The sequence below is a fragment of the Episyrphus balteatus genome, chromosome 1, assembly GCF_945859705.1.
Source record: "Episyrphus balteatus chromosome 1, idEpiBalt1.1, whole genome shotgun sequence".
Classification (NCBI taxonomy): Eukaryota; Metazoa; Arthropoda; class Insecta; order Diptera; family Syrphidae; genus Episyrphus; species Episyrphus balteatus.
This window is the reverse complement of record NC_079134.1, coordinates 4,989,030-5,003,857: the sequence shown is the minus strand read 5'-3', so window position 1 is coordinate 5,003,857 and position 14,828 is coordinate 4,989,030. Positions and strand designations below refer to the sequence as shown.

The window sequence follows — 14,828 nt, the reverse complement described above, 5'->3', positions numbered from 1 at the left end:
TAAATTCAAAGTAAAATACATGCGCAAACAGTTTTTCTGACATTAGTCTGATCGCAAATGACCGCATGTAAACAAAGCAACCATGCAATTATGAAAGCACCCGAGGTATCCCAGACACGTGATTTCAACTTAAGATTTCTCGAAAAAGAAAATAGATATTAAAAAGATTTAAAGGAATTTAGAAAGAAAAAACCTAGTTTTTTTAGAAACCGTTACAAATTTTACTAAGCCCTGATTTTTCAATCAGTCAGTTACACTATCAGAAGAATAACTGGGGTTTATCTGGCTATTGAAAAATTGGCTCTAACACATTAACCAAACGCTATTTTATAACCCCGAAAACTAGTAAAAAGCGGCCTTTTCAATTTTCTAACGAGAATATCTCAGAAACGTGATGTAATAGAATTTTTCTGACTTCGGATTAGAAAAGTATAATTTGGTTTCTGTTAAAAAAAAAGATTAATTCTGTTTACCAGTGTAATTTTAGACTGTGTTAGAATTCTGAGTGTCTTAATTTTAATTCTTATTTATTTATGTAGGTATAGTTTTGTTCATATGGTTCTATGAACCCATACATTTTTTTTGGTCACCCGTGAACGTTCCTGTGAACTTTCGTGGTGAAAAAAAGCAAAATGTACGGGAATCTCTTTCATTCGTGAATCTTTTCTCCCTATATATTTTTCGAAACAAATTAATTTTAAAATTGAATACAAACAAAAATTATATGAATTCACTTCACGACTTGCTTCACAAGTATGCACTAGGCTTAACAACCATAACTCAGCACTATTGAAAACTGTCAAGAAATTATACTTGATTTTAAGTGGAAACCACTCTTTAAGTTTTCGTCTATCCAACATTTCAGTTTCGAGTGCTTTAGTAAAAAAATATAATACTGAATCATAGATAAAATTTTGTATATGAATTTTTTCCATTTATTTAAAACATCTTTTGTTTTTATTAAGCAAGTTTTAATTCGTATTTATTTATTATATAATAAGTCTATTTTCTTGTAAAAACATTTTATCAGCTTAAAACTCTAAAAACGTAACTAAGTTAAACTTAAGATTTACTTAAGCATCTATAGTTCCCTAAAACCTATCACTTACACAATCAAATCAAATTAACAAGGTTAAAATACAAAACAATACTACGAAGATCCTTATCAATCAGAATATACACCACTGTCAACGTAATCTTTAAGCAGCTCAGCACAACTCCTTGGCAAATTCCGGCAAACATTATTCAAATACAACAATCCACGTGGAATTGTCGCTTCGGCCACATCAGTTCTTTGTGCCTCAACAATTGCACTAGCAACTTGCTTAGGATCCAACAAGCCCAGGATTTTTGGAAACTTCACTTTGGGATTCTTGCACAATCCCGTATTGGTCATGTACGGATATATCGTTGTGGTTTTAATCTGAAAAACATATAACAAGCCATAAGAGAGCTTCAGAGCTTCGATTGCTTAACATCTAAAATGGGTTACCAAATTCTTGTGTGGTCCTTCTCGGATCTCCTCCTGAAGTGACTCCATTAAACCACGAACGGCGAATTTCGATGCACAGTATGGCACCAAATTTGAAAGTCCAATCACTCCAGCAATCGATGAGATACACACAATGTGTCCACGATTTTGTTCTCGCATGTGGGGAAGGAAGGCTTCGAGAGTCCAGAAATGTGATAGCACATTGATGTTGAAGGTTTTGTGAATCTCTTCAGGTGTTTGCTTGTCTAGGGGACGTGTGGGCATTATACCGGCATTGTTAACCAACATTGTTACAGGGCCAACTTGGACTTTAATTTTAGTAGCCAGTTCAAGGACCTTTTCTCGATTCGACACATCACATCTGTATTGGAGAGAGGTTGAGGAGAGAGAAAAATTCAATGAATATGAATGAAGGAACCCAACAACAACACTCTATATTGATTGTATGGCTATTGAAACAGTAATCGTACGTGTATGCTTGGGCGGTTCCTCGTTGCAAACGATTGCAATCGGACACTGTCTGTTGATTGCCACTCTCATTGATGTCCACACAGACCACTGTTGCACCTAGATCAGTGTATTGCAATGCCAGTTCTCGACCGATGCCATGTCCAGTTCCTGTAATCTGGGAATTCGTCGAATATGCAAATCAAAAGACACAATATAGGATTAGAATATTGAAGAATGAGATTGGTCTTTTGTTTTATATTTGGAAGTGAATCTAGTGTATATCTCTCGCCACTTACCACAATGATTTCTCCACTCACATCTTTTGGTTCTTTTCGGGTAAAGTGTTGCACACCAGTAATGAACACTTCGAGAAGAACTCGGACCAATAGAACTGTGAATTCGAACAGATCCACAAGGACATTGTATAAACGGGATCCGATTTGTCGGGATCTGCAAATGAAAGGAAAGAAAGGAAAAATTAATTGTTAGAAACCACTGGCTTTTTAATTTGATTTGAAAAACAATATGGCTAAATTTGGAAAGAGGTACATTCTAAGAGCAATTCTAGGAGCAACAAAAAATGTTAAGCAAACACAAATATTCGATAAAATGCAAATTCTTGATCAATTTAAATTAAAGCTTGTACCCGAATGAAAGCTAAAGTGTTTTAGAGAAATCTTTTAAAATGCTTAGTTTCTAACACTTTAAAAAAGTGTTTGTTCAAAATTAATATTATGTAAATCAGGGCGCAAAAACTCATTCAAAAGATCAAAGTGCTAAAAGCTAAAGAACAGACACATTTACTCAAAACTAAGAGGCGTTTTTTTCTATTTTAGCTTTTGACAAAACTTTTTGAGGTGTAATGCGGCTTAAACTAATGAAAACTCCTAAAAGTAAGCGAAAGACTCTCTCTGTAAATTAAATAATTTCAATATATTGATGATTTATTCTGGATCAAGGGGAAAATAAAAAACGGCTGATATTCTCATCAATGTTGTTTTTAACAACAAGTAATCCCGTCAGTGGAGGAAATTCGTCCTTCAAAAGGCGAATTCGTTCCAATTTTTACTTGCGATATAGGTACTATATATATGCTTGGTATGTAGCGTTATTTGGCGACTCTCCAGGGGTTTTTTTCGAATTAATTTTTTTGGACCAAAAATAACGGTACTTGTCATATACCGATTTTAGTAAAATTGAAATATCTCGACAACGGCTCCAACGATTTTGTTAAAAAAATTCAAATGTTAGTTTTAAGACAATGAAAAATTTTTTTTTTTTTAAATCATTATTAACCCTCTGTAGGCACACCTCTTTTTTGTTACGTGATAGGCACACGGGTGCGAATTTGGTTTCATGCCGCTAGAACTTTTTTCGGTCAAAATATTTTATAGAGAATCAAGTATGAAATTGATGTAGAATATTCCGAGGAATTCGAATATTGTATTCACAATTCCGAGAAAAAATATTTTCACCCTTATAAAGAGACTTTTTTGTGACCACTTTTTTGAAAAATCGTAATTTTTTTATTTTTGTCCTGCCATTCGCACCCGTGTGCCGACAGAGGGTTAACGGTACCGTTTTTTTCGAATCCGATTATCTCCGAAACTGCTTATTCGATTTCAACGAAACTTTTTGTGAAGAAGCATTTATATAATTTAAATATAAACCAAAAATAAAATTTTGAAAAAAATAATTTTTTAAAATATTAATAGTAATAGTAGTTTCTTTTACGTACAGTAAAATTTTCTAGAAAACATTTTTTAATCATGGTTTTTTTTAAACATAGTTTTTTTATTTAAAAAAAATTATTTTAATTTTTGTGAAAAAAAAAATTGGTATGCCATTAAAAAGAAAATATTAGTCGATACATAAAAAAAAATTTAAATTTAAAAATTAAATTTACCTTCGAGGGAATCTTCCAAAACCCTACAAACTACTATTTTCCATCGGCCGTCAGTAAAGTCGGCCTCTTAACCCAGTATGAAAATGTATGAAAATGCTCACACTACAACGATTAAGTATTGGCCGAACAAAAAATTTGAGCGATCGAAAAAAAAAGTTTGCTGTGCTACGCAATTGCCTTCAAACTAAAATATATTTTACCAAACCGACTATTTATTAAAGATATTAAACATCCGCATCTGCAGATTTTAACTTTCAAAAATTCGCATTCGCATCCGCGGATGTGAACAAATCCACATCCGCAAAATCGCTAATATAAACAGAATTGCTGGACCCACTTCTTCCGCCTTATCTATTATCCTAATGTCATGTTTTATTGTTATATCGGGTTCGATCTAGTTAATGAATCCTAAACTTGTCCTACAAGTCCTACTTATATCGCAAGTAAAAATATAACAAGACAAAAACCACGTTGTTTAGTCAAAAAAATGTATACATATTGCAAATAAAAAATGAATTCCTGTTAAACTCAATTTCAAGGTCATTCATTAGGTAAATTAAAATTTTAAAATTTGGCATAAAACCATATTTGTTAACCCAGACCAGACATCTCATGAAAATGTTTAAAACCTCTTAAATTTATCTCTTATCCCACTTTCTTTTTTTTTACGATCAATTTATCAATAATATTTGATGTCAAATAATTTTATAAGATTTGCTAAGTTAAGGTAAAACCGCAAATATCAAATCAAAATAATTAACCTGTTTTTTTTTTTTGTAACAATACAAATAACTGCTACTTCAGTAAGGAATTATTAATAATTGGCTTGTTTTTTTGTTTTTATAAAATGCACAATCACTTTATTCTTTAAAAATGCCAAAATATCTAAATCATTAATTTAACAGAGTAAATTGAACAAAAAGGAGTTTTAATTTGAAATAATTTTACAAGTTAATTTTTTTTACAGAACTTAGAAACTCAAAAAAGTTTAAAATAAACAAGACTAATCTAAAACAAAAAATAAAGGGAAAAAAGATCGGACCTTGTAGTTATAGAATAGTGCATAAATAAATTATTAAGCCTTTTAAATCTTCTCTATAAACTGTTTTATACTAAATTATCACTTATCAATTTTTTTTCTTTATTAACAATTAGCTACATGAAGGCCATTTGATATTGGAATGACTTGAAATAGGCATTTCGGACGTTAAAATAAGATGATTGAAGGTTTAATTAATTAAATAGCTTAAGAAATTATTTCATTAAATGCATGATTCATTTGCAGGTAGATTTCTAAACCATTTACAAAGTAGTTTATTTGTTTTGTTCTAATTTTGACTTTCATTGTATTAAATCAATTGTATTTGCATTATAAATATCAACTGTTTCTAAATTGTCAATAAGTGTATAGATCTTAAGTTAATGAGTGAGACTTAATGTGTTAAATGTGCGTCATTTATTTTATCAATAAGAGCGCACTATGTACTTTAAAATTCAAAATAGGTACTTTAGGCTTTGTGTTATTTGTATGGTATGTTATTGGAATAAATTCCAACCAAAATGTGTTAAAACTGTCAAATGGCTCCAGTAAAAAAAACTATAAGCACAAGAGCAGGCTTTTTCAATCTGTGATCACCACAGTAATAGAGCTTCCAAAATAAGCTTGGTCGAATTAAAAGTGTGTTTACGTTTAAACCTCTTTTAACCAACAGCTTTTCAAAAAAAACTACGTTTGAATAACGTATCCTTAGCAAATGACAGAAATCAATCGATAAATTTAATTAATGAATACCGTTGTCAAATAGACAAAAAGTTCATTGGGTATGAACATTGGTCAAATCATTGCCAGATATACTTTGAAGAAACTAGAAATAGAGATGCAAAATCACCGACTTTCCCGGACAAATAAGGTCTTCCATGGATCAAAACTTGTTTTTATGTTTTTTCTAATAGTTCCTATGGCTTTAACTGAACGAAATTGAAATGGGACCACATTGCAGCCCCCAGCTTTCCAATACAAAAAAATTATCAAAATTGGTTCACTCAGTCTAAAGTTATGAGGTAACAAACATAAAAAAAAAAAAAAGAAATACAGGCGAATTGAATACCTCCTCCTTTTTTGAAGTTTGTAAAAAAGAGTACAAATCTTGGACAAAATGAATGCATAATTTTTTAAAAAACAACACCGAATCTTAAGACTCTATTCATAACTGAAAACCAAAAGTATGTAGGAGTTCGAGTTCGGGTTGCTGAATTAATTTCAATCGACATACATTCGCAAGCAAATTTTTTCGGATCATTTTCCCGAAACAGTGAAGTATGCAGTCAGCTAAAAATATTACAAATTTATTTTTCTAAGATTTTCAAAATTTATCCAAGGGGTACCCCTAGTATAAAAATTCGGAATTTTCAAAAAATTTCTCTAAATCAATCGAATGAGACATAAAAAAAAGGACTCTTTAGACTTTTTTAAGATAAAAATTTGAATCCCTTTGTTCCCGTAAAATTGGGAAAGTAAATCTTTTCACTTAAAAAATGTTTACATGTTAAAATATTCTGTAAATTCCAGAACCATTTCAATAGTTTTCTTTCAGTGTTAATTTTGTAGCCCTTAACTTAGTCACAAAAAAATTCAGAAAACCATCATAAATACAGTTTTTAACTTAATATAAACTTTTTAAACTTTTAAACTAAATATTAACTTTTATAAAGATTTAAAAACCCGGACATATGGCAACCCTAATTTATTGAAGTTAAGCAAGATTTTTTTGGAAAAATGCAGTTGTTATGCTTTATTCTGTTGAGCTTGGTCTCGATAAAGTTCCAAACACCTATCAGAGTCTAAAGTCTTATTTCTAAAACCAGTTCAACAAATTTTAAATACTTGCTTAACCTTCAAAATTTTGCATTTACCATTAAAATAACTAGTAGAGTCCAAAAACTGATAATTGTTATCTTCTATTTCCGTTCAAAAAAATCAATAGACTCTTTTCAAATAACCTCCCAACGGATTTTAAAATGCCGGTTCAAAAACCTTTATAAAGATTAACCTCTATTAATACTAAAACAAACAAAAAAAGTCAAATGCCGGCTTAGTTTTAAATATTTATTGTTGTCCTTCTCGAAGAACGTGCAATCCATTAATATTCCTAACACATTTCACCCTGATACTGTATGTACTCGTACATTGTAATTATCTTAATGTTCACGCAGTTTAAAATGGACATAATCATTGGTAGTTAACCGGCCCGAAAAATTTTAAAACTTCCGTTTACGTCAATACGATTGTTGGTCATACAAAGTTCAATTGAACAAGTAATTGACATAAACTGACATTGAAAATAGATTGCAATGTTGATAATCAAACTATTGGTCAGTTTTGTTCACGCATTCATGATTGTTAATTTAATTTTCAGTAGCTTTTTGTTAAAATTTATCACGTGTGAACATCGTTACCATCATCGCCGGCCGCGGCAAACTGAACTTGCATTATATTCGAACGACCTTCTTCTTTAGTTCGTTAAATATTTACCATGAATAAATAACATCTACGTGATAATTGCATTTCTTCGAGTATAATAATTTTTCTGTTGAAGATCCACAACAAAAAGCTTCTTTAGTTAACCAAGTCTACAAAAAAAACAAATTGTATGTCTTCTTAGTGTCAACAACTAATGCATGCATTTTATGCAAACATTTGATGATGTGTAAAAGATTAGCTAATACATATCATATAAGTTGTTAATGAGTACATAATCTTAATTGCGTATATACACATTTTGCAAGCAATTATGGCACTTAGCCGGCCGGCAGGTTAGTATTTCAAAGATCAAGGAACTTTATAAAAGTCAGTAGTTGGTTAAACCAATTAATTTTCTTGCAATTTCAGTTCACGTGGGTCAGGCCATTATACCTTTGTTATGTTTTTTTCGTTGTACAGTGAAGACGTAGGAATACTTTACTAGTTTTTCTTTTGTCCGACTATTTATGTTTTTTTTAATTGTTTTGTTGAAAATTTATTGTAATCAATTCAGATTTATATGAAGTGTTCATGTCTTCCATTTTACTTGGTTGTGTTTAAGTATTTCTTCTAACTTAATATTACAGAAGCAAATTGTATTACAAATATGCAATAAAATGGTAAAAAAGAGTATAACAAAAGAAAAATACTATCAAAATTGCTGATATGGAATAAAGATATCTTGCAACAAAATGCGATAGATGTGTCGAAAAGTGTATTTGAAAAATTCTTACGCAAAACCACGCACCAAAATAAATCAGTAATCTATTATGAAAGAAGCTATTTTTAATTTTTCGCTTTAATAAGCAGAAGACTGATAAATTATTTATTTTAAAATAGGTACCTAATTAACAAACAATTATTAACAAAGAAAAAAATATTCAACACCTAACTTTGAAAAATGAAAAAAAATTACACATACGCCACAGTGACCCAAGTCGATTATAATTTATTTAACAACATCTTTCAACATTCTTTTCAGATGTTTATGTAAAATTGAACCATTAAAATGAAGCAATTAAAGCATCAAGTGCTACCATCCACTTATTGACTTAATATTCAAGATGGGAAAGATGATAAAATGTAATATCGATAAATCAGTCTTACTACAGGCGGAATCATCTAAGAATTTTTGGAAAGGATTTGAATCTCATATTTCAGATAATGAAGCACATTGAGACAAACATTAAAAAATGTTATCTGTCCCAAAAGTGCGTGGTTTGGCCGCCATTTTGAAAAATGCGTTTTTGTGATTTTCTTGGCTTCTGTTTATTATACAATGGATTTTTTTGTCCTGTTTTTTAAAAAAACGTATTTTCTAATTTTGTATATAATATTTTTTTTTTATATATTTCTTTATTAAAAATGTGTTATTGACGAAAAAATGTAAACATTTTCGGAGATGACCGTGAATATTAATTTTTTTCTCGGTTTAGGTTCGAAAAAGTTCTTGTAATAACTTTAGTACAACTCTAAATTTTTAGTTATAGCCTGACGAATTCAATATTTTGGTTGGTTACAATGATAATATACTGGTCAACACAATTAAATTTTTTTCAATAAGAAGAATAAGAAACTTTTCTAAAGGTTTTAAATTCAAGGAATTCAATTTTTTTTCAATTTTTGTTTTATGAGGTTAGTACTGTATTATCTTCCCATAAACATGGTAAAATTGTCTTCTTCGAGCTCAATGCAAAGGGTACTTTTGCTAACAAAGTTTTTGATGAAAGAATGGCATTTTCAAATTCAGACTTTTTGGAGTCAATCCGCGATAAAGTGAATTCTTCAAAATGCTTCAATTTTTTTAAGTGCATTTTTTTTCATTTTTTGTCCATTTGAGGTAAATTTTGAATAGTATAATTATATTTTTGTGTTTGTATATTTGGTAAATTTTAGTTTCCCGCGATAAATTCAGTTCTCCACAGATTTTTTAACAGACACACAGAAATTATGACTTGCAACAGAAGATGCACTAATTTCAATGTTAAGTTCCGCCGTTTTTCCCAATTTTTTACAAATCGGGGCCTTATCAAGTCTGTCAGTTGTATACGTGCTTGAAACACGTAAAATGCATTACCTTACCTTACCATCGTTGAAAAAGAACGTTTGTCAAAATACTTTTTTCCCTCAAAAATTAGTACTTTTTATACAAAAAATGCAGCCTCGAAGCATAATACCAACTATATGACTGACATTGACCATCATGAGATTCACCATAATATACTTAATAAATAACCGTCAACTTCCTTATTTTATGTTTAACCGTTACAGATTATTCTCATCAGTTAGAAAAATGTTCATTTTGTCAAAATACTTTTTCCGACTGTTGTACAATACATGAAGTATATAACTAATTTTTTTAATATGTGCTCTGGAGTTATTCCAAAATTTCTAAAAAATTCATAGTAAACGTTTCTTTTCTCAACATAACCTAAATTTATATAAATTATTCAATTTTATGTGAATCATCTTTTACTCATAAATTTTTCAGTTTATATTAAACTACCCATTTGCAATAAATCGGGCTTACCTTATTGTTTTGTTGACTAATAATAAATTGTTGGCAGTAAAATACCCATTAAGATAAAACGAGGAAATGTTTTATATTAACTTACGGTCGATTACTATAAAGAGCATATAAATTGTTAAATTAAAATGATTAAAGGTTCATCAATGCAATTAATGTTAATGCACTGGCAGTGTCTTAAGGCTTAATTGAATTTCTTCCACTAGTTTTAGTCAAAACAGGGTATTTGTTGTGAAATTTTGTTAGCAGTAGTTATAGGAGTCATTTAGCTAAAGAACTATCTATAGATCTTTGGGCTTTGTGGTTATAACAATTCAAAAAATAACCTTTAATTCAAAAATGGACCAATTCAAACTTTATAGGTAAGTAATAACAGTTCTCAATTTCTGGCTTCCAATATGTATGTCAAAAACTAATTTTACGACAACTCACTTAAACAACAAAACTCACAAGTTTTGGCTGTTTGACAAAAGCCGGATATGTCTCACAGTTGAATGTGGTTTATTATCAAATTATTTATTCGAATTGTTAAAAATTGGTATTCAATTGGAGTTCAAAATTGTATCAAATTAAATTAACATAAAATTTGTTGATTCGTTATTCAGCAGTTAACATCATTTTTTATTTCTGTCAGACAAATGTTAAACAATTTTTAATTAAATCTTTAAAAAAAATAAAAATTTCTTGCTCATTTGTATTCTAAATCTTCACTTTAGCAAGAAATAAACCCAAAATATTTCCATGACAAGAGAACAGAACAGATTCAACTAAAAACTAAAACGCTCTTAGAAGTGCAATTTAAAGCTAGCTTATTTGCTTGCAAATACCAATCCCATTATACATTGTATTGAATATAAATTTCAGTTTTTTTGCGTATTATTTTTTTTTCTGTATTTGAAATGCATGTGTTGGTAGGTGTTGGTTCTAAGACACTCCGTCTTGAGCTTGAATAAAAATAATTGTTTTGTTATTTGTTTGTTGTCTACTTCGATTTACTAAAAGGTGTGCTTTACAGCCTTCGTCGGCATTTGTGGAAAATATATACATACATATGTACCTACAAACGGCCGGCAACTATCTAACCTTTATTTATACGTGTTAACGATCGTTTTATTTGCATTTTATTAGTACAAGGTGGAGTGTAAGTTATACGCGTATATTTTTGTTTTTGCTGACGTTTTTCTGGTCAGAATTACTAACAATATAATAGAAGAATAATGCAATGTCATTTTAGTAAATTTGAAACCCCCTGTTGAGGCTTCTTAATTTCAAATATGAACTATTCTATGAGGATACTTTTAAAAATTACTTTTTTCTATTATAGCTACTTTACAATTTAAGCATTCGCTAAATAAGTCAACATAAATAAATACTGACACATCGATGATAACATTATTGAGAATCCAAAAAAATGTGGTTCATATTTTTTCAATGAAGAGATATTTTGTTTTTTTCTGTTTATTTTTGGAATGAGAGCCTTTGTTTTCGTTTGTTTTTTTCAGGGCGCTGCTGTCTGCTCTTAGGTACAGTTTTTACAAAATCGAAAGAATGTTAATTTAACAAAAGTTTTAACTTAAAAAATAAAACAAAAATTTTAACTTAATTTAATCTCTATTTTTTTAAGAAGTGTAAACAAAGATTAAATATCGCTTTTAAAATTTAAAAAAAAAAACGACTTTTAAAATTTTCTTAATCTCCCAAACAGATAATGCTATTTAATTTCTTTTATAACGAAGAATTTTAAGTATTTTTTTATTGTTCTTTAAAAAAAGTCTTCAATTTTTTTTTCAAAAAAAAAAAATTGGTATTCTTACCTGAAGAAATTATTATTCAATAGGTACATTAAAACAAAACTTCAAAAAATATATCAACCTGGAGTCGAATCACCGCACACGATTTCGATCATACATACGTTAACGTTTTGACTATTGGTCTCTCTTTTTAATCAATAGAAATAGATAGGGATACATAGCAACCATACGTTAACGAACGTATGCCGTAGTTCGACCCCTGTTTTCAAAAAAATGATTTTTCAGAATAAAAAAAATTAATGGCGCAAAATTTTAAACAATTTAAATCGTAAAATGCTTAAGCCATTTTAGTAATTTACTATGTTAAAAATCAGTCTGCTTTTGACTAAGTAAATTACTAAAATGGCTTTAGCATTTAACTAAAACGTTTACAATTTTGCGCTAATATTTAAAAAAAAATACAAAACTGAGAATTTTAATACTTTTTAGACATTTTAATATTTTTAGACATTTTAATATTAGAATTTATTCTTTTTGTTTTAATCCATTTAGTCAATAAGTAAAAAATTATAAATAAAAAAAGCACAATTTAATTAAAGGTACAGTTAATATAAGTACAAAAAATATTGTGTATGGACTTGGACAAATTCTTCTATCCCGTTACATTTCTTTATTAAAATAATTTGACCTAAGGCCGACGAAGATCAAATTATTTTCATAAATTACACTTATTTCTTTAGGTTAAAAAAAATTGCATACAAAAAAGTAAATACTTCTGTTAAGGAATAAATATGTATGTATAAACTACTTTCAAAATGTGGACAGAAAAAGTTCATACTTTACAATTTTTTAAGTAAAAGCATTTACTTTTTTGTATGCATGTGAAATGAATGAAGTATTGCCCTGGTCAGAAGCTGGTGTTCCTCAGGAATCAATCCCTGGACCTTTACTTTTTTCTAATTTATGTAAATTCTGTTTTAAGCTCACTTAGATCTCAAGGAACAATAAAGTTCAAGGAAAGTCTTTAATAAATTCTTAGATAACACTGGTTAACAAGGGTTCTGTTGCCGGAACAAAAATATACTTTTCTGAAGGTTTTTGGTGTGCTGAACTCGAATCCGAAGTCAAAAAAATTCTAGCAGCTCTCGTTTTTGAGATATTACCGTTAGAAAATGCAAAAAAACGTTTTTTTGAGTTTTTCGGACCTTATTCTATTGTATAAGGAAAATTGTTTGAGCATATTTAGTAACGGTTTCTATAAGAACTATTTCCCATCTTTCGATACCTGTTTAAATCTTTTCAATATCTTATGTATTGCCCGAGATATCTTAAACTGAAGTCAGTGGGTTTGGCTTCATATATCATAAAGAAGATAATGACATTATAAAATTTTTAAAAATATCAAACAACTGAGGATATCTCGGGAAGTAAAAAAGATATCGGAGAGATTTAAACAGATTTAAAAATGTGGTAAATAGTTCTTATAAAAACCGTTACTAAATATGCTCAAACAATTTTCCTTATATAAAAGAATAAGGTCCGAAGTGCTGCACTTTCTAACGGTAATATCTCAAAAACGGGAGCTGCTAGAATTTTTTTGACTTCGGATTCAAGTTCAGCACACCGAAAACCTTCAGAAAAGTATATTTTTGTTCCGGCAACAAAAAAAAAGTTTAATTTTGTAAACCAGTGTAATAGGTACCTACCAATAAATAATGTCAAACTTATAGGTATAGGTATGTGAAAAGAACAGACAAAAATCAATACTCACTCTATAATTTCTGTTTCAATCATTTTGAATTACTTCTTCACAATCAAAATTAAGAATATAATTACTATGTTGCAATACACTCAACAAATTCTATAATAAAAAAATTAAAAAAAAAAAAAAAAAAACTTTAAATATAGAAGTAGGAAGTAACGTTAAATTTAATATCCGACAAAAGACGCCGCCGTTTGGTTGTCGTTGAATGCGTCACTTTCGATTTCACTTTTACTCTATACTCAGTCAGTGTACATTGACGACTCTCTGTATAGTCTATAAGATTAGACTAAAAATAAAAAATTACAAAAAAAATATATATCTAGCTGCAATGTTACGTCACTTTGAATAATGCAACAAACAACCGAACCAATCGTATTTATGTGCAAAAAAAATGCAATAACCACAATCCTGTATAGATACTGTATGTGAATGTTGAACGAGTATATATTTTGCAACCAAACCAAACGAAAACGAACTTACTTGCCGCACTAATAGAGCTCAAGACTCAAAGAGTCACCACCGGCGCGTCGCCGAAAGGAAAAAAAGGAAAACCACAAATAAAATTACAAAAAAAATAAACTAAATATTTTAGCTTTAAGAAAGATACACGAAGCACACAAATAATTTTTATGTGGAGGAAATCCAAGAACTAGTTTTGTATCTTTTTTTTTTTTTCTTCTTTACAAGTTTGTATCTTTCTAATAAGACTTAAGTTAGATTGCGAATTAAACTTGTTGAGTGCAAAAAGAAAAACACAAATTGATAGCTTTGTAAATTAAAAAAAAAATTAAAAAAAGACGAAATATAAAACCGCGGAAGTTTAAAGTTGCTCAGAGGCACTACTTATAAAATCGAACTCAATTTAAGTACGAGTATCTGTTGCTCCAACGCAAAGTTAATTAACTTGGCTGACTGATGCGAGTGCGAATGCGTATGCGAGTGCCAGATACAAATGAATTTAGATGTTTAACACTCGAATGTCGAATGGTTCTTGTGTTTCTGGTTTGAATGTTTCAATCTCAAGACAGCGCAATTTTTGAGATAACGTGGGAGGTTTATTTATCTTTTTTTTTTTGTTTTGTATGTTCTTATTTTTTGTACTTAAACTGTGATAATGTATACTTTTTTTGTTTGTCTTTACGCTTTTATTCGAAAAGTTGCCACACTACGTCCGATTGTGAACTGCGGTTGTTTACAACTGATCTGGCATCAAATCACTTTGTTAGCTTTAACTTCGTCTTGGAATTGTTATCAGGTATAGCTCCAAACAAATGAATGTTCAATTCGATGGAGTTATTGTAGTAAGAGGGAGAAATATGTAGGTATAATTTTTTTTTTTTTTTTTATTCCAATATATTGAATGGTTGATTTTGTTTAAATCAAGTTCGGATGCAAAATTATGCAAATTTTTATGTGT

General features: G+C 29.6%; 1 protein-coding gene across 1 annotated transcript; it reads right to left on the bottom strand.

Moving 5' to 3' along the window:
• Positions 1 to 983: 983 nt before the first annotated feature.
• Positions 984 to 14,586, bottom strand: LOC129906100 (short-chain dehydrogenase/reductase family 16C member 6). Its single transcript, XM_055981736.1, has 6 exons — positions 13,892 to 14,586; positions 13,418 to 13,507; positions 2,239 to 2,392; positions 1,963 to 2,117; positions 1,493 to 1,853; positions 984 to 1,423 (listed from the first exon to the last, which is right to left on the bottom strand). Exons 2-6 carry the CDS (start codon positions 13,438 to 13,440, stop codon positions 1,166 to 1,168), a joined length of 951 nt encoding a protein of 316 aa, XP_055837711.1. The 5' UTR covers positions 13,441 to 13,507; positions 13,892 to 14,586; the 3' UTR covers positions 984 to 1,165.
• Positions 14,587 to 14,828: the final 242 nt, after the last annotated feature.

Excerpts from the sequence above, each read along its gene's own strand:
- LOC129906100 (XM_055981736.1), bottom strand. The coding sequence starts at position 13,440 with ATGATTGAAACAGAAATTATAGA. Across the intron at positions 2,118-2,238 it reads TGAGTGGAGAAATCATTGTG|ATTACAGGAACTGGACATGG; the intron begins GTAAGTGGCGAG and ends ACGAATTCCCAG. Across the intron at positions 1,854-1,962 it reads GGAACCGCCCAAGCATACAC|ATGTGATGTGTCGAATCGAG; the intron begins GTACGATTACTG and ends TCTCCAATACAG.